This window comes from Petromyzon marinus, unplaced genomic scaffold (assembly GCF_048934315.1).
Source record: "Petromyzon marinus isolate PM22_M1 ecotype Great Lakes invasive population unplaced genomic scaffold, UKy_Petmar_22M1.pri1.0 PM_Scaffold_122, whole genome shotgun sequence".
NCBI classification, from domain to species: domain Eukaryota; kingdom Metazoa; phylum Chordata; class Hyperoartia; order Petromyzontiformes; family Petromyzontidae; genus Petromyzon; species Petromyzon marinus.
This window is the reverse complement of record NW_027423083.1, coordinates 62,606-83,258: the sequence shown is the minus strand read 5'-3', so window position 1 is coordinate 83,258 and position 20,653 is coordinate 62,606. Positions and strand designations below refer to the sequence as shown.

General features: G+C 49.4%; 1 protein-coding gene across 1 annotated transcript in view; it reads right to left on the bottom strand.

The window, feature by feature from the left end:
• LOC142922629 (uncharacterized) overlaps positions 1 to 19,910 on the bottom strand; it is a 52,149-nt gene extending 32,239 nt beyond the window's left edge. The window contains exons 1-4 of the mRNA XM_076063449.1: positions 19,855 to 19,910; positions 10,242 to 11,402; positions 6,616 to 6,734; positions 1,758 to 1,895 (exon numbers count right to left, since the gene is read on the bottom strand). Coding sequence (XP_075919564.1) covers positions 1,758 to 1,772 — 15 coding nt within the window. The 5' untranslated portion in view covers positions 1,773 to 1,895; positions 6,616 to 6,734; positions 10,242 to 11,402; positions 19,855 to 19,910. The remainder of the gene's footprint in view (positions 1 to 1,757; positions 1,896 to 6,615; positions 6,735 to 10,241; positions 11,403 to 19,854) is intronic.
• Between the last annotated feature and the right edge of the window lie 743 nt (positions 19,911 to 20,653).

Sequence of the window (20,653 nt, the reverse complement as noted above, 5' to 3'; positions counted from 1 at the left end):
GGTGTGGGAGGAGTCTAACTGGTGTGGGAGTAGTCTCACTGGTGGGGGAGGAGGAGTCTACTGGTGGCGGAGGAGTCTAAGGGTGTGGGAGGAGTCTACTGGTGGAGGCGGAGTCAACGTAGACTCCTCCCCCACACCTGATGATGACCGTTTGTGTTATGGTCGAAACGTCGTGAGAATTTTTTTATTGTTTTGTATATATTTTATTATTTTATTATTTTATTGCTTCCCTTCAACGTGGTGACTTTACCGAAAGAGCTGAGAATATGAACCAGAACCACTATCACAACTACCACTATAACAACAACAACCACAACAACTACCACTACCACAACAACAACAACCCACTACCACAACTATCACTATGACAACAACAACCAGGACAACAACCACTACCACAACAACAACAAACTACTACAACAACAACAACTATCACTATGACAACAACAACAACCACAACAACAACCACTACCAGAACAACCCACTACCACAACTACCACGATGACAACAACAACCCACTACCATAACTATCACTATGACAACAACAACTACAACAACAACTACAACAACTACAACCACAACAACCAACTACCACAACTATCACTATGACAACAACAACAACTAGAACCACAACAACAACAACCCACTACCACAACTATCACTATGACAACAACAATCACAACAACAACCACTACCACAACAACAACCAGAACCACTATCACAGCTACCACTATAACAACCACAACAACTACCACGATCACAACAACAACCCACTACCACAACTATCACTATGACAACAAAAACTATCACTATGACAACAACCACAACAACTATCACTATAACAACAACAACTATCACTATGACAACAACAACCACAACAACAACTACCACGATCACAACAACAACAACAACACCCACTACCACAACTATCACTACGACAACAACAACAACAACAACTATTACGATGACAACAACCACAACTATTACTATGACAACAACAAAAACTATCACTATGACAACAACCACAACAACTATCACTATAACAACAACAACTATCACTATGACAACAACAACCACAACAACAACTACCACGATCACAACAACAACAACACCCACTACCACAACTATCACTACGACAACAACAACAACTATTACGATGACAACAACAACTATCACTATGACAACAACAACCACAACAACAACTACCACGATCACAACAACAACCCACTACCACAACTATCACTATGACAACAACAACCACAACAACAACTACCACGATCACAACAACAACAACACCCACTACCACAACTATCACTATGACAACAACAACAACAACAACTATTACGATGACAACAACCACAACTATTACTATGACAACAACAACAACTATCACTATGACAACAACTACCACGATCACAACAACTACCACAACTATCACTATGACAACAACAACAACAACTATTACGATGACAACAACCACAACTATTACTATGACAACAACAACAACAACTTTCACTATGACAACAACTACCACGATCACAACAACTACCACAACTATCACTATGACAACAACAACAACTATCACTATGACAACAACTACCACGATCACAACAACAACCACAACTACCACAACTATCACTATGACAACAACTACCACAACTCTCACTATGGCAACAACTACCACAACTATCACTATGACAACAACTACCACAACTATCACTATGACAACAACAACAACACCCTCTCCCCCAACCCACCTTGGCTCTGTGCATGGTGACGGTGTTGTTGTTGTTGTGGTTGTTGTGGTTGTTGTTGTTGTTGAGTAGCCGTGGAAGTTCGTCGTCTTCGTCATCCACCGAGACGCGGAGAACGCGCGGAGAACAAACAGCACGGCCCTGGGGTGGGCACCACCACAACAACAACAACAATACAGGTCACACTACAACGGCGTAGGCCCAGGCTCTAGGCCCAGGCTCTAGGCCTAGCCCCAGGCTCTAGGCCCAGGCTCTAGGCCCAGGCTCTAGGCCTAGCCCCAGGCTCTAGGCCCAAGCTCTAGGCCCCAGGCTCTAGGCCCAGGCTCTAGGCCCAGGCTCTAGGCCTAGCCCCAGGCTCTAGGCCCAGGCTCTAGGCCCAGGCTCTAGGCCTAGCCCCAGGCTCTAGGCCCAGGCTCTAGGCCCCAGGCTCTAGGCCCCAGGCTCTAGGCCCCAGGCTCTAGGCCTATGCCCTAGGCTCTAGCCCCAGGCTCTAGGCCCAGGCTCTAGACCCAGGCTCTAGGCCTAGGCCCAGGCTCTAGCCCCAAGCTCTAGGCTCTAGCCCCAGGCTCTAGGCCTAGCCCCAGGCTCTAGGCCCCAGGCTCTAGGCCCCAGGCTCTAGGCCTAGGCCCCAGGCTCTAGCCCCAGGCTCTAGGCCCAGGCCCCACTCTCTAGGCCTCAGGATCTAGGCCCCAGGCTCTAGGCCCAGGCTCTAGGCCCAGGCTCGAGGCCTAGGCCCAGGCCTAGGCTCTAGGCCTAGGCCCAGGCCTAGGCTCTAGGCCTAGGCCCAGGCTCTAGGCCCAGGCTCTAACCCCAAGCTCTAGGCCCAGGCCCAGCCTCTAGGCCTAGGCCCAGGCTCTAGGCCCAGGCTCTAGGCCCAGGCTCTAGGCCCAGGCTCTAGGCCTAGGCCCAGGCTCTAGCCCCAGGTTCTAGGCCCAGGCTCTAGCCCCAGGCTCTAGGCCTAGGCCCAGGCTCTAGCTCCAGGCTCTAGGCCTAGCCCCCAGGATCTAGGCCCCAGGCTCTAGGCCCCAGGCTCTAGGCCCAGGCTCTAGGCCCAGGCTCGAGGCCTAGGCGCAGCTCTAGGCTCTAGCCCCAGGCTCTAGGCCTAGCCCCAGGCTCTAGGCCGCAGGCTCTAGGCCCCAGGCTCTAGGCCCCAGGCTCTAGGCCCCAGGCTCTAGGCCTAGGCCCCAGGCTCTAGCCCCAGGCTCTAGGCCCAGGCTCTAGGCCTAGGCCCAGGCTCTAGCCCCAGGCTCTAGGCCCAGGCTCTAGCCCCAGGCTCTAGGCCTAGCCCCAGGCTCTAGGCCGCAGGCTCTAGGCCCCAGGCTCTAGGCCCCAGGCTCTAGGCCTAGGCCCCAGGCTCTAGCCCCAGGCTCTAGGCCCAGGCTCTAGGCCTAGGCCCAGGCTCTAGCCCCAGGCTCTAGGCCCAGGCTCTAGCCCCAGGCTCTAGGCCTAGGCCCAGGCTCTAGCTCCAGGCTCTAGGCCTAGCCCCCAGGATCTAGGCCCCAGGCTCTAGGCCCCAGGCTCTAGGCCCAGGCTCGAGGCCCAGGCTCGAGGCCTAGGCCCAGGCCTAGGCTCTAGGCCTAGGCCCAGGCTCTAGGCCCAGGCTCTAGCCCCAAGCTCTTGGCCCAGGCCCAGGCTCTAGGCCTAGGCCCAGGCTCTAGGCCCAGGCTCTAGGCCCAGGCTCTAGGCCCCAGGCTCTAGGCCCTAGGCTCTTGGCCCCAGGCTCTAGGCCCTAAGCTCTAGGCCTAGGCCCAGGCCTAGGCTCTAGGACTAGGCCCAGGCTCTAGGCCTAGGCTCTAGCCCCAAGCTCTAGACCCAGGCTCTAGGCCTAGGCCCAGGCTCTAGGCCCAGGCTCTAGGCCCAGGCTCTAGGCCCAGGCTCTAGGCCTAGGCCCAGGCCCAGGCCCAGGCTCTAGGCCTAGGCCCAGGCTCTAGACCCAGGCCCAGGCTCTAGACCCAAGCTCTAGGCTCTAGCCCCCAGGCTCTAGCCCCCAGGCTCTAGGCCCAGGCTCTAGGCCCAGGCTCTAGGCCCAGGCTCTAGGCCCTAGGCCCAGGCTCTAGGCCCAGGCTCTAGGCCCAGGCCCAGGCTCTAGGCCTAGGCCCAGGCTCTAGGCCCAGGCTCTAGGCCTAGGCCCAGGCTCTAGGCCTAGGCCCATGCTCTAGGCCCAGGCTCTAGGCCTAGGCCCAGGCTCTAGGCCTAGGCCAAGGCTCTAGCCCCAGGCTCTAGGCCCAGGCTCTAGCCCCAGGCTCTAGGCCTAGGCCCAGGCTCTAGCTCCAGGCTCTAGGCCTAGCCCCCAGGCTCTAGGCCCCAGGCTCTAGGCCCCAGGCTCTAGGCCCAGGCTCGAAGGCCTAGGCTCTAGGCCTAGGCCCAGGGCCTAGGCTCTAGGCCTAGGCCCAGGCTCTAGGCCCAGGCTCTAGCCCCAAGCTCTAGGCCCAGGCTCTAGGCCTAAGCCCAGGCTCTAGGCCCAGGCTCTAGGCCCAGGCTCTAGGCCCCAGGCTCTAGGCTCAGGCTCTAGGCCCAGGCTCTAGGCCCTAGGCTCTTGGCCCCAGGCTCTAGGCCCAGGCTCTAGGCCCTAAGCTCTAGGCCTAGGCCCAGGCTCTAGGCCCAGGCTCTAGGCCCAGGCCCTAGCCCCAGGCTCTAGGTCCAAGCTCTAGGCCCAGGCTCTAGGCCCTAGGCTCTAGGTCCAGTCTCTAGGCCTAGGCCCAGGCTCTAGCCGCAGGCTCTAGGCCTAGGCCCAGGCTCTAGGCCCAGCCCCAGGCTCTAGGCCCAGGCACTAGCCACAGGCTCTAGGCCCAGGCACTAGCCACAGGCTCTATGCCCAGGCTCTAGGCCTAGGCCCAGGCTCTAGGCCCAGCCCCAGGCTCTAGGCCTATGCCCAGGCTCTAGCCCCAGGCTCTAGGCCTATGCCCAGGCTCTAGCCCCAGGCTCTAGGCCCTGGCTCTAGGCCCAGGCTCTAGGCCCAGGCTCTAGCCCCCGGCTCTAGCCCCCGGCTCTAGGCTCAGGCTCTAGGCCCAGGCTCTAGGCCTAGGCTCTAGGCCCAGGCTCTAGGCCCAGGCTCTAGGCCCAGGCTCTACGCCCAGGCTCTACGACCCACCCAGAGGTAGCAGCGCAGCGTGAGGCGGTGGCTGTCTCGTCGCTCCTTGTCCAGGCTCTAGGCCTATGCCCAGGCTCTAGCCCCAGGCTCTAGGCCCTGGCTCTAGGCCCAGGCTCTAGGCCCAGGCTCTAGGCCCAGGCTCTAGCCCCAGGCTCTAGGCCCAGGCTCTAGGCCCAGGCTCTAGGCCCCAGGCTCAGGCTCTAGGCCCAGGCTCTAGGCCCCAGGCTCTAGGCCCAGGCTCTAGGCCCAGGCTCTATGCCCAGGCTCTAGGCCCAGGCTCTACAACCCACCCAGAGGTAGCAGCGCAGCGTGAGGCGGTGGCTGTCTCGCCGCTCCCTGTCCAGGCTCTAGGCCTATGCCCAGGCTCTAGGCCTATGCCCAGGCTCTAGGCCTATGCCCAGGCTCTAGGCCTATGCCCAGGCTCTAGGCCTATGCCCAGGCTCTAGGCCCCAGGCTCTAGCCCCAGGCTCTAGGCCCAGGCTCTAGGTCCAGGGTCTAGGCCCCAGGCTCTAGCCCCAGGCTCTAGGCCCAGGCTCTAGGCCTAGGCCCAGGCTCTAGCCCCAGGCTCTACGCCCAGGCTCTAGGCCTAGGCCCAGGCTCTACGACCCACCCAGAGGTAGCAGCGCAGCGTGAGGCGGTGGCTGTCTCGTCGCTCCCTGTCCAGGCTCTAGGCCTATGCCCAGGCTCTAGGCCCCAGGCTCTAGCCCCAGGCTCTAGGCCCCAGGCTCTAGCCCCAGGCTCTCGGCCCAGGCTCTAGGCCCAGGCTCTAGGCCTAGGCCCAGGCTCTAGGCCCAGGCTCTAGGCCCAGGCTCTAGGCCCAGGCTCTAGGCCCAGGCTCTAGGCCCTAGGCCCAGGCTCTAGGCCCTAGGCCCAGGCTCTAGGCCCAGGCTCTAGGCCCAGGCCCAGGCTCTAGGCCCAGGCTCTAGGCCCAGGCTCTAGGCCCAGGCCCAGGCTCTAGGCCTAGGCCCATGCTCTAGGCCTAGGCCCATGCTCTAGGCCCATGCTCTAGGCCCAGGCTCTAGGCTCTAAGCCTAGGCTCTAGGCCCAGGCTCTAGGCCCAGGCTCTAGGCCCAGGCTCTAGCCCCAGGCTCTAGGCCCCAGGCTCTAGGCCCAGGCTCTAGGCTCAGGCTCTAGGCCCAGGCTCTAGGCCCCAGGCTCTAGGCCCCAGGCTCTAGGCCCCAGGCTCTAGCCCCAGGCTCTAAGCCTAGGCCCAGGCTCTAGGCCCAGGCTCTAGGCCTAGGCCCAGGCTCTATGCCCAGGCTCTAGGCCTAGGCCCAGGCTCTACGACCCACCCAGAGGTAGCAGCGCAGCGTGAGGCGGTGGCTGTCTCGTCGCTCCTTGTCCAGGCTCTAGGCCTATGCCCAGGCTCTAGCCCCAGGCTCTAGGCCCAGGCTCTAGGCCCAGGCTCTAGGCCCAGGCCCAGGCTCTAGGCCCAGGCTTTAGGCCTAGGCCCAGGCTTTAGGCCCAGGCTCTAGGCCTAGGCCCAGGCTCTAGGCCCAGGCTCTAGGCCTAGGCCCAGGCTCTAGGCCCAGGCTCTAGGCCTAGGCCCAGGCTCTAGGCCCAGGCTCTAAGCCCAGGCTTTAGGCCCATGCTCTAGGCCCAGGCTCTAGGCTCAGGCTCTAGGCCTAGGCCCAGGCTCTAGGCCTAGGCCCAGGCTCTAGGCCTAGGCCCAGGCTCTAGGCCTAGGCCCAGGCTCTAGGCCCAGGCTCTAGGCCTAGGCCCAGGCTCTAGCCCCAGGCTCTAGGCCTAGGCCCAGGCTCTACGACCCACCCAGAGGTAGCAGCGCAGCGTGAGGCGGTGGCTGTCTCGTCGCTCCCTGTCCAGGCCCCTGCGCAGGAAGAGGACCCGGCGGAGAAGGGCGAATGGGGAGCCACCCTCCTCGTCATCACCTACAACATCAACAACAACAACAACATCAACAACAACAACATCAACATCAACAACAACACCTACAACATCACCTACAACAACAACAACATCAACAACAACATCACCTACAACAACAACATCACCTACAACAACATCAACAACATCAACAAAAACATCACCCACAACAACATCAACATCAACAACAACATCACCTACAACAACAACAACATCAACAACAACACCTACAACATCACCTACAACAACAACATCAACAACATCACCTACAACATCACCTACAACAACAACATCAACAACAACATCAACAACATCACCTACAACAACAACAACATCAACAACAACAACATCAACAACTACAACAACATCACCTACAACAACAACATCACCTACAACAACAACATCACCTACAACAACAACATCAACAACATCATCACCTACAACAACAACATCAACAACATCACCTACAACAACAACAACATCAACAACAACAACATCACCTACAACAACAACATCAACAACAACATCATCACCACCACCACCACCAACAACATCACCACCAAAAACAACATCATCACCTACAACAACAACAACATCATCACCTACAACAACAACATCACCACCACCAACAACATCACTAACATCAACAACATCACCACCAACAACAACACCACCACGAACATCAACATCATCACCACCACCAACAACAACATCATAATCACCTACAACATCACCACCACCACCACTAACATCAACAACAACACCACCACCATCAACAACATCACCACCACTAACATCAACAACATCACCACCACCAACAACAACACCACCACCACCAACAACATCACCTACAACAACAACATCACCTACAACAACAACAACAACATCAACAACATCACCTACAACATCAACAACTAGTACTACAACAACAACATCAACAACATCACCTACAACAACAACAACATCATCACCTACAACAACAACAACATCAACAACAACATCACCTACAACAACATCACCACCACCACCAACAACAACAACATCACCACCAAAAACAACATCACCATCAACAACATCATCACCTACAACAACAACACCACCACCACCAACAACATCACCTACAACAACAACATCACCTACAACAACAACAACATCACCTACAACATCAACAACTAGTACTACAACAACAACATCAACAACATCACCTACAACATCACCTACAACAACAACAACATCAACAACATCATCACCTACAACAACAACATCACCACCAAAAACAACATCACCATCAACAACATCATCACCTACAACAACAACAACATCACCAACAACATCACCTACAACAACAACATCAACAACATCATCACCTACAACAACAACATCACCATCAACAACATCACTAACATCAACAACATCACCACCAACAACAACAACACCACCACCAACATCAACATCATCACCACCACCAACATCAACATCATAATCACCTACAACATCACCACCACCACTAACATCAACAACAACACCACCACCATCAACAACATCACCACCACCAACAACAACATCACCACCACCAACAACAACAACACCACCACCAACAACAACATCACCAACAACAACAACAACAACATCACCTACAACAACAACAACATCACCAACAACATCACCTACAACAACAACATCAACAACATCATCACCTACAACAACAACAACATCACCTACAACAACAACATCACCAACAACAACATCACCAACAACATCACCTACAACAACAACAACAACATCAACAACATCATCACCTACAACAACAACATCAACAACATCAACAACAACATCACCTACAACAACATCAACAACAACATCACCTACAACAACATCACCAACATCAACTACAACATCACCACCACCACCACCAACAACAACATCACCACCAAAAACAACATCAACAACATCACTAACAACAACATCATCACCACCACCACCAACAACAACATCACCACCAAAAACAACATCACTAACATCAACAACATCACTAACATCAACAACATCACCACCAACAACAACAACAACACCACCACGAACATCAACATCATCACCACCACCAACATCAACATCATAATCACCTACAACATCACCACCACTAACATCAACAACAACACCACCACCATCAACATCATCACCACCACCAACAACATCACTAACAACATCAACATCACCACCACTAACATCAACAACATCACCACCAACAACAACATCACCACCACCACCAACAACATCACCACCACCAACATCAACATCAACAACATCCACAACAACATCAACATCACCACCACCAACAACATCAACAACATCACCACCAACAACAACATCACCACCACCACCAACAACAACATCACCACCACCACCAACAACAACATCACCTCCACCACCAACAACAACATCAACAACAACATCAACATCACCACCACCAACAACATCAACAACATCACCACCACCAACAACAACATCACCACCACCACCACCAACAACAACAACATCAACAACATCAACATCACCACCACCAACAACATCAACAACATCACCACCACCAACAACATCACCACCACCAACATCAACATCAACAACATCACCACCCACATCAACATCACCACCACCAACATCAACAACAACATCACCACCACCAACAACACCATCAACATCAACAACATCTCCTACAACACCAACATCATCACCTACAACACCAACAAACACTTACTAGTGATGATGATACTACTACTACTGATGATGATGATGATACTACTGAATATGATACTACTACTGATACTGATGATGATGATGATACTACTGATACTGATGATGATGCTACTACTGATGAGGATGATAATAATCCTACTGATACTGATGATGATGATATTACTACTGATACTGATGATAATACTGATGATGATGCTACTGATGATGATGCTACTACTGATACTGATGATGATGCTATTACTGATACTGATGATGATGCTACTACTGATGAGGATGATAATAATCCTACTGATACTGATGATGATGATGTTACTACTGATACTGATGATACTACTGATGATGATGCTACTGATGATGATGATGCTACTACTGATACTGATGATGATGCTATTACTGATACTGATGATGATGATACTACTGATGAGGATGATAATAATTCTACTGATACTGATGATGATGATGATATTACTACTGATACTGATGATGCTACTGATGATGATGATGATGCTACTGATGATGATGATGCTACTACTGATACTGATGATGATGCTATTACTGATACTGATGATGATGCTACTACTGATGAGGATGATAATAATCCTACTGATACTGATGATGATGATGTTACTACTGATACTGATGATACTACTGATGATGATGCTACTGATGATGATGATGCTACTACTGATACTGATGATGATGTTATTACTGATACTGATGATGCTACTGATGATGATGATGATGTTACGACTACTTACCCACAATCTCAAGTCGTATCCCATCATCACCACCACCACCACCGTTGTTGTGGTTGTTGTTGTTACCCTCCCACTCCTCCTCGCCAAACTTGAAGATGGGTCTGTGGGTCTCCGTGTTCTCACGGACGCGCAGATTCAGTTCAGTGTCACCCCAGCATCGACTCTCAGCCGCTCCACCACCACCACCACCACCATCATCATCGTCATCATCATTCGCATCATCATCGCCACCACCACAGCCACCATAACCGCCACCATCATCATCATCAGCAGCAGCAGCATCATCACCAGTAGCTCCACCACCACCACCACCATGTCCATCACCAGTAGCTCCACCACCATCACCAGTAGCTCCACCACGATCACCAGTAGCTCCACCACCACCACCACCATGTCCATCACCAGTAGCTCCACCATCATGTCCATCACCAGTAGCTCCACCACCACCAGTAGCTCCACCACCACCATCATGTCCATCACCAGTAGCTCCACCACCATCACCAGTAGCTCCACCACCATCACCAGTAGCTCCACCACCATCACCAGTAGCTCCACCACCATCACCAGTAGCTCCACCACCATCACCAGTAGCTCCACCATCATCACCAGTAGCTCCACCATCATCACCAGTAGCTCCACCACCATCACCAGTAGCTCCACCACCACCACCATGTCCATCACCAGTAGCTCCACCATCATGTCCATCACCAGTAGCTCCACCACCACCAGTAGCTCCACCACCACCAGTAGCTCCACCACCACCACCACCATGTCCATCACCAGTAGCTCCACCACCACCAGTAGCTCCACCACCACCAGTAGCTCCACCACCACCAGTAGCTCCACCATCATGTCCATCACCAGTAGCTCCACCACCACCAGTAGCTCCACCACCACCACCATGTCCATCACCAGTAGCTCCACCACCACCAGTAGCTCCACCACCATGTCCATCACCAGTAGCTCCACCACCACCACCATGTCCAGAAGCTCCACCACCACCACCACCATGTCCACCACCATGATCGAGTCGACCCGTGGTGGTGGTGGTGGTTGTTGTTGTTTTGTGGACGTGCAGGATGAGTTTGGCCGTGGCCGAGCGACGAGACGAAGTTGACTCAGACGCAAACAGCGACACGGAGAGAGAGAACGGAGCGGATTCTACAACAACAACAACAACAATCAACAACAACAATCAACAACAACAATCAACAACAACAACAATCAACAACAACAACAATCATCAACAACCATCACAAACAGCGACACGGAGAGAGAGAACGGAGCGGATTCTACAACAACAACAATCAACAACAATCATCAACAGCAACAATCATCAACTATCAACAACAATCATCAACAACCATCAACAATAACAACCATCAACAACAATCAACAATCATCAACAACAATCATCACAAACAGCGACACGGAGAGAGAGAACGGAGCGGATTCTACAACAACAACAATCATCAACAACAATCATCAACAGCAACAATCATCAACTATCAACAACAATCATCAACAACCATCAACAATAACAACCATCAACAACAATCAACAATCATCAACAACAATCATCACAAACAGCGACACGGAGCGAGAGAATGGAGCGGATTCTACAACAACAACAATCAACAACAATCATCAACAGCAACAATCATCAACTATCAACAACAATCATCAACAACCATCAACAATAACAACAATCAACAACAACAATCATCAACAACCATCACAAACAGCGACACGGAGAGAGAGAATGGAGCGGATTCTACAACAACAACAATCAACAACAACAATCAACAACAACAACAATCAACAACAACAATCATCAACAACCATCACAAACAGCGACACGGAGCGAGAGAATGGAGCGGATTATACAACAACAACAATCAACAACAATCATCAACAGCAACAATCATCAACTATCAACAACAATCATCAACAACCATCAACAATAACAACCATCAACAACAATCAACAATCATCAACAACAATCATCACAAACAGCGACACGGAGCGAGAGAATGGAGCGGATTCTACAACAACAACAATCAACAACAATCATCAACAGCAACAATCATCAACTATCAACAACAATCATCAACAACCATCAACAATAACAACAATCAACAACAACAATCATCAACAACCATCACAAACAGCGACACGGAGAGAGAGAATGGAGCGGATTCTACAACAACAACAATCAACAACAACAATCAACAACAACAACAATCAACAACAACAATCATCAACAACCATCACAAACAGCGACACGGAGCGAGAGAATGGAGCGGATTATACAACAACAACAATCAACAACAATCATCAACAGCAACAATCATCAACTATCAACAACAATCATCAACAACCATCAACAATAACAACCATCAACAACAATCAACAATCATCAACAACAATCATCACAAACAGCGACACGGAGAGAGAGAACGGAGCGGATTCTACAACAACAACAATCAACAACAATCATCAACAGCAACAATCATCAACTATCAACAACAATCATCAACAACCATCAACAATAACAACCATCAACAACAATCAACAATCATCAACAACAATCATCACAAACAGCGACACGGAGCGAGAGAATGGAGCGGATTCTACAACAACAACAATCAACAACAATCATCAACAGCAACAATCATCAACTATCAACAACAATCATCAACAACCATCAACAATAACAACCATCAACAACAATCAACAATCATCAACAACAATCATCACAAACAGCGACACGGAGAGAGAGAACGGAGCGGATTCTACAACAACAACAATCAACAACAATCATCAACAGCAATCAACAACAATCAACAACAACCAACAACAACAAAAATCATCACAAACAGCGACACGGAGCGAGAGAATGGAGCGGATTCTACAACAACAACAATCATCAACAACAATCAACAACAACCAACAACAACAATCAACAACCATCAACAACCATCACAAACAGCGACAGAGAGAACGGAGCGGATTCTGCAACAACAACAACAATCAACAACAATCAACAACAACAACAACCAACAACAACCAACAACCACCATCACCAACAATCATCATGGTAGTTGTAGGTATGATAGTTGTGGTAGTTGTGGTAGTTGTAGGTATGATAGTGGTGATAGTGGTGGTAGTTGTGGTAGTTGTAGGTATGATAGTGGTGGTAGTTGTGATAGCTGTGGTAGTTGTAGTAGCTGTAGGTATGATAGTTGTGGTAGTGGTTGTAGTTGTAGTAGTTGTGTTAGTTGTAGTAGTTGTAGGTAGTTGTAGGTATGATAGTTGTGGTAGTTGTAGGTAGTTGTAGGTATGATAGTTGTGGTAGTTGTAGTAGTTGTGGTAGTTGTAGGTATGATAGTGGTGGTAGTGGTTGTAGTTGTAGGTATGATAGTGGTGGTAGTGGTTGTAGTTGTAGGTATGATAGTGGTGGTAGTTGTAGTAGTTGTGGTAGTTGTAGGTATGATAGTTGTGGTAGTGGTTGTAGTTGTAGTAGTTGTGTTAGTTGTAGTAGTTGTAGGTAGTTGTAGGTATGATAGTTGTGGTAGTTGTAGGTAGTTGTAGGTATGATAGTTGTGGTAGTTGTAGGTATGATAGTTGTGGTAGTTGTAGTAGTTGTGGTAGTTGTAGGTATGATAGTGGTGGTAGTGGTTGTAGTTGTAGGTATGATAGTGGTGGTAGTGGTTGTAGTTGTAGGTATGATAGTGGTGGTAGTTGTAGTAGTTGTGGTAGTTGTAGGTATGATAGTGGTGGTAGTGGTTGTAGTTGTAGTAGTTGTGTTAGTTGTAGTAGTTGTAGGTAGTTGTAGGTATGATAGTTGTGGTAATTGTAGTAGTTGTAGGTATGACAGTTGTGGTAGTTGTAGGTATGATAGTTGTGGTAGTTGTAGTAGTTGTAGGCATGATAGTTGTGGTAGTTGTAGATAGTTGTGGTAGTTGTAGGTATGATAGTGGTGGTAGTTGTAGGTATGGTAGTGGTGATAGTTGTAGGTAGTGGTGGTAGTTGTAGGTATGGTAGTGGTGATAGTTGTAGGTAGTGGTGGTAGTGGTGGCAGTGTTGGTAGTTGTGGTAGTAGTTGTGGTAGTGGTGGTAGTAGTTGTGGTAGTGGTGGTAGTGGTTGTGGTAGTTGTAGGTAGTTGTGGTAGTGGTGGTAGTGGTAGTTGTAGGTAGTTGTAGGTATGTTAGTGGTGATAGTTGTGGTAGTTGTGGTAGTGGTGGTAGTGGTGGTAGTTGTAGGTATGATAGTTGTGGTAGTTGTGGTAGTTGTAGGTATGATAGTTGTGGTAGTTGTAGGTGGTTGTAGGTATAATATATGTGGTAGTTGTAGGTAGTTGTGGTAGTTGTAGGTATGATAGTGGTGGTAGTTGTAGTAGTTGTGGTAGTTGTAGGTATGATAGTGGTGGTAGTGGTTGTAGTTGTAGGTATGATAGTTGTGGTAGTTATAGGTATGATAGTTGTGGTAGTTGTAGTAGTTGTAGGTATGATAGTGGTGGTAGTTGTAGTAGTTGTGGTAGTTGTAGTTATGATAGTTGTGGTAGTTGTAGTAGTTGTGGTAGTTGTGGGAGTGGTTGTGGTAGTTGTGTTTGTAGTGGTGGGAGTTGTGGTAGTGGTGGTAGTTGTAGGTATGATAGTGGTGGTAGTGGTTGTTGTTGTAGGTATGATAGTTGTGGTAGTTGTAGTAGTTGTGGTAGTTGTAGGTATAGTGGTGGTAGTTGTAGGTATGGTAGTGGTGATAGTTGTGGTAGTGGTGGTAGTTGTAGGTATGGTAGTTGTGGTAGTGGTGGTAGTTGTGGTAGTGGTGGTAGTTTTGTTGGTAGTTGTGGCAGTTGTGGTAGTCGTAGGTATGATAGTTGTGGTAGTTGTGGTTAGTGGTGGTAGTTGTAGTAGTGGTGGTAGTTGTAGCAGTGGTAGTAGTGGTGGTAGTAGTGGTGGTAGTAGTGGTGGTAGTGGTGGTAGTGGTTGTGATAGGTGTGGTGGTAGTTGTGGTGGTAGTGGTGGTAGTGGTGGGAGTTGTGGTAGTGGTGGTAGTTGTAGGTATGATAGTTGTGGTAGTTGTAGGTATATTTGTTGTAGTAGTTGTGGTAGGTTTAGTAGTTGTAGGTATGATAGATGTGGTAGTTCTGGTAGTTGTAGGTACTTGTGGTAGCTGTAGGTATGATAGTGGTGGTAGTGGTTGCAGTTGTAGTAGTTGTGGTAGTTGTAGTAGTTGTAAGTATCATAGTTGTGGTAGTTGTAGGTAGTTGTAGGTAGTTGTAGGTATGATAGTTGTGGTAGTTGTAGGTACTTGTGGTAGTTGTAGGTATGATAGTGGTGTTAGTTGTAGTATTGTGGTAGTTGTAGGTATGATAGTGGTGGTAGTGTAGATAGTTGTAGGTATGATGGTTGTGGTAGTTGTGGTATTTGTAGGTATAGTGGTGGTAGTTGTAGGTATGATAGTTGTGGTAGTTGTAGGTATATTTGTTGTAGTAGTTGTGGTAGGTTTAGTAGTTGTAGGTATGATAGATGTGGTAGTTCTGGTAGTTGTAGGTACTTGTGGTAGTTGTGGTAGTTGTAGGTAGTTGTGGTAGCTGTAGTTATGATAGTGGTGGTAGTGGTTGCAGTTGTAGTAGTTGTGGTAGTTGTAGTAGTTGTAGGTATGATAGTTGTGGTAGTTGTAGGTATGGTAGTGGTGATAGTTGTGGTAGTGGTGGTAGTTGTAGTAGTTGTGGTAGTTGTAGGTATGATAGTTGTGGTAGTTGTAAGCATGATAGTGGTGGTAGTTGTTGTAAGTTGTAGGTATGTTAGTGGTGATAGTTGGTGTAGTTGTGGTAGTTGTAGGTATGATAGTTGTGGTAGTTGTAGGTACTTGTGGTAGTTGTAGGTATGATAGTGGTGGTAGTTGTAGGTATGGTAGTGGTGATAGTTGTGGTAGTGGTGGTAGTTGTAGGTTTAGTTGTGGTAGTTGTAGGTATGATAGTTGTGGTAGTTGTAGTAGTTGTGGTAGTTGTAGTAGTTGTAGGTATGATAGTTGTGGTAGTTGTAAGCATGATAGTGGTGGTAGTTGTTGTAAGTTGTAGGTATGTTAGTGGTGATAGTTGGTGTAGTTGTGGTAGTTGTAGGTATGATAGTTGTGGTAGTTGTAGGTATGATAGTTGTGGTAGTTGTAGGTATGATAGTTGTGGTAGTTGTAGGTGGTTGTAGGTATGATAGTTGTGGTAGTTGTAGGTGGTTGTAGGTATGATAGATGTGGTACTTGTGGTAGATGTAGGGTGTTGTGGTAGCTGTAGGTATGATAGTGGTGGTAGTTGTAGTAGTTGTAGGCGTTATAGTTGTAGTAGTTGTAGGCATGAGATTGGTGGTAGTTGTGGTAGTTGTAGGTATGATAGTTGTGGTATTTGTAGGTATAGTGGTGTTAGTTGTAGGTATGATAGTTGTGGTAGTTGTAGGTACGGTAGGGGTGGTAGTTGTAGGTATGATAGTAGTGGTAGTTGTGGTAGTGGTGGTAGTTGTAGGTATGGTAGTTGTTGGTAGTTGTGGTAGTGGTGGTAGTTGTAGGTATGGTAGTTGTGGTAGTGGTGGTAGTTGTGGTAGTGGTGGTAGTGGTTGTGGTAGATGTGGTGGTAGTTGTGTTGGTAGTTGTGATAGTTGTAGGTAGTTGTGGTAGCTGTAGGTATGATAGTGGTGGTAGTTGTAGTAGTTGTGGTAGTTGTAGGTATGATAGTTGTGGTAGTTGTAGGTAGTTGTGGTAGTTGTAGGTATGATAGTGGTGGTAGTTGTAGTAGTTGTGGTAGTTGTAGGTATGATAGTGGTGGTAGTTGTAGTAGTTGTGGTAGTTGTAGGTATGATAGTGGTTGTAGTTGTAGTAGTTGTGGTTGTTGTAGGTAGTTTTAGGTATGATAGTTGTGGTAGTTGTAGATAGTTGTGGAAGTTGTAGGCATGATAGTGGTGGTAGTTGTAGGTATGGTAGTGGTGGTAGTTGTAGGTAGTTGTAGGTATGATAGATATGGTAGTTGTAGATAGTTGTGGTAGTTGTAGGTATGATAGTTGTGGTAGTTGTAGTAGTTGTAGGTATGATAGTTGTAGGTAGTTGTGGTAGCTGAAGGTACTAAATAGTGGTGGTAGTTGTAGTAGTTGTAGGTATGATAGTGGTGGTAGTGGTTGTAGTTGTAGTAGTTGTGGTAGTTGTAGTAATTGTAGAAATGATAGTTGTGGTAGTTGTAGGTAGTTGTAGGTATGATAGATGTGGTAGTTGTAGATAGTTGTGGTAGTTGTAGGTATGATAGTTGTGGTAGTTGTAGGTATAGTGGTGGTAGTTGTAGGTATTATAGTGGTGGTAGTTGTAGGTATGGTAGTTGTGGTAGTTGTGGTAGTGGTGGTAGTGGTGGTAGTAGTTGTGGTGGTAGTTGTGTTGGTAGTTGTAGGTATGATAGTTGTGGTAGTTGTAGGTAGTTGTAGGTATGATTGACGTGGTAGTTGTGGTAGTTGTAGTTAGTTGTGGTAGCTGTAGGTATGATAGTGGTGGTAGTTGTAGTAGTTGTAGGTATGATAGTCTGGTAGTTGTGGTAGTTGTATGTATAGTGGTGGTAGTTGTAGGTATGATATTTGTAGGTATAGTGGTGGTAGTTGTAGGTATGATATTTGTAGGTAGAGTGGTGGTAGTTGTAGGTATGATAGTGGTGGTAGTTGTAGGTATGGTAGTTGTGGTAGTTGTGGCTGTTGTGGTACTGGTGGTAGTGGTGGTATTAGTTGTGGTGGTAGTTTTGTTGGTAGTTGTGATAGTGGTGGTAGTTATAGGTAGTAGTGTGATAGTTTAGGTAGTGGTGGTAGTGTTGGTAGTTGTGGTAGTAGTTGTGGTAGTGGTGGTAGTGGTTGTGGTATTTGTAGGTAGTTGTGGTAGTTGTAGGTATGGTAGTGGTGGTAGTTGTGGTAGTAGTTGTGGTAGTGATGGTTGTTTGTGGTAGTTGTAGGTATGGTAGTGGTGGTAGTTGTGGTAGTTGTGTTTTAGGTAAGTTAGTGGTGATAGTTGTGGTAGTGGTTGTGGTAGTTGTGGTAGTTGTAGGTATTTTAGTGGTGATAGTTGTAGGTAGTTTTGGTAGTTGTAGGTATGGTAGTGGTGGTAGTGGTGATAGTGGTGATAGTTGTGGTGGTTGTGGTAGTTGTGGTAGTGGTGGTAGTTGTGGTAGTGGTGGTAGTTGTGGTGGTAGTGGTCGTAGTTGTGGTAGTGGTAGTTGCAGTGGTGCTGGTTGTGGTAGTTGTGGTAGTGGTTGTGGTAGTTGTGGTAGTGGTGGTTGTAGTAGGCGTGGTAGTGGTGGTAGTGGTGGTAGTGGTGGTAGTTGTGGTAGTTGTGGTGGTAGCTGTGGTAGTAGTTGTGGTAGTTGTGGTAGTTGTGGTAGTGGTTGTGGTAGTGGTAGTTGTGGTAGTGGTAGTTGTCGTAGTGGTAGTGGTTGTGGTAGTGGTAGTGGATTAGGTAGTGTAGTTATAGTGTAGTGGTGGTAGTTGTTGTGGTAGTTGTGGTGGTAGTTGTTGTGGTAGTTGTGGTGGTAGTTGTGGTGGTAGTTGTTGTGGTAGTTGTGGTAGTTGTAGTTTTGGTAGTTGTGGTAGTTGTGGTAGTAGTTGTGGTAGTGGTTGTGGTAGTTGTAGTGGTGGTAGTTGTGTTAGTTGTGGTGGTTGTGGTAGTAGTAGTTGTTGTGGTGGTAGTAGTGGTGGTAGTTGTGGTAGTTGTGGTGGTAGTTGTGGTAGTTGTTGTGGTAGTGGTTGTGGTAGTTGTAGTGGTAGTTGTGGTTGTTGTGGTAGTTGTGGTAGTTGTGGTGGTAGCTGTGGTAGTAGTTGTGGTAGTTGTGGTAGTTGTGGTAGTGGTTGTGGTAGTGGTAGTTGTGGTAGTGGTAGTTGTCGTAGTGGTAGTGGTTGTGGTAGTGGTAGTGGTTGTGGTAGTGGTAGTTGTGGTAGTGGTAGTGGTGGTAGTTGTTGTGGTAGTTGTGGTGGTAGTTGTTGTGGTAGTTGTGGTGGTGGTAGTGGTGGTAGTTGTTGTGGTAGTTTGGTAGTTGTTGTGGTAGTTGTGGTAGTTGTAGTTTTGGTAGTTGTGGTAGTTGTGGTAGTAGTTTGGTAGTGGTTGTGGTAGTTGTAGTGGTGGTAGTTGTGTTTAGTTGTGGTGGTTGTGGTAGTAGTAGTTGTTGTGGTGGTAGTAGTGGTGGTAGTTGTGGTAGTTGTGGTGGTAGTTGTGGTAGTTGTTGTGGTAGTGGTTGTGGTAGTTGTAGTGGTAGTTGTGTTGTTGTGGTAGTTGTGGTAGTTGTGGTGGTAGTTTTGGTAGTCGTTGTAGTTGTGGTAGTGGTTGTGGTAGTTGTGGTAGTAGTTGTGGTAGTGGTGGTGGTAGTGGTGGTAGTAGTGGTGGTAGTGGTGGTAGTTGTTGTGGTAGTTGTGGTAGTTGTTGTGGTAGTGGTGGTGGTAGTGGTGGTAGTAGTGGTGGTAGTGGTGGTAGTTGTTGTGGTAGTTGTTGTGGTAGTAGTGATAGTGGTGGTAGTTGTGGTGGTAGTTTGGTAGTGGTTGTGGTAGTTGTGGTGGTAGTTGTGGTAGTTGTGGTTGTTGTGGTAGTTGTTGTGGTAGTCACCTGCACTGAGATTTCCACACACGAAGATTCTCGCTCCTCCACACGCGGCCCATGGCTCCTCCCCCCCCTCCTCTTGCCTCCTCCCCCCCTCTAAGCTCCGCCCCATAAGCCCCTCCCCCTCTCCACGCCCCTCCCCACCGCCACGCCCCTCCCCGTCTCCTCTAAGCCCCTCCCCCTCCCTAAGCCCCACCCCCCCGAGCTCCTCCCGTCTCACCTCCCGCTCCCGTCGCCTATGCCCCGCCCCTCTAAGCCCCTCCCCCACGCCACCTCTCCCAAGCCCCTCCCTCCCGTCTCCCCCAGTGCCCTGAAGCGCTCCCCGAGGCCCCCGCCCACGCTCCCCGAGGCCCCTCCCTCCCTTCTCCCCGAGGCCCCGCCCACGCTCCCCGAGGCCCCTCCCTTCCTTCTCCCCGAGGCCCCTCCCACGCTCCCCGAGGCCCCTCCCTCCCTTCTCCCCGAGGCCCCGCCCACGCTCCCCGAGGCCCCTCCCTCCCTTCTCCCCGAGCCCCGCCCTCCCTTCTCCCCGAGGCCCCTCCCTCCCTTCTCCCCGAGGCCCCTCCCACGCTCCCCGAGGCCCCTCCCTCCCGTCTCCCCGAGGCCCCTCCCTCCCTTCTCCCCGAGGCCCCTCCCTCCCTTCTCCCCGAGGCCCCTCCCTCCCTTCTCCCCGAGGCCCCTCCCACGCTCCCCGAGGCCCCTCCCTCCCTTCTCCCCGAGGCCCCTCCCTCCCGTCTCCCCGAGGCCCCTCCCTCCCTTCTCCCCGAGGCCCCTCCCTCCCTTCTCCCCGAGGCCCCGCCCTCCCTTC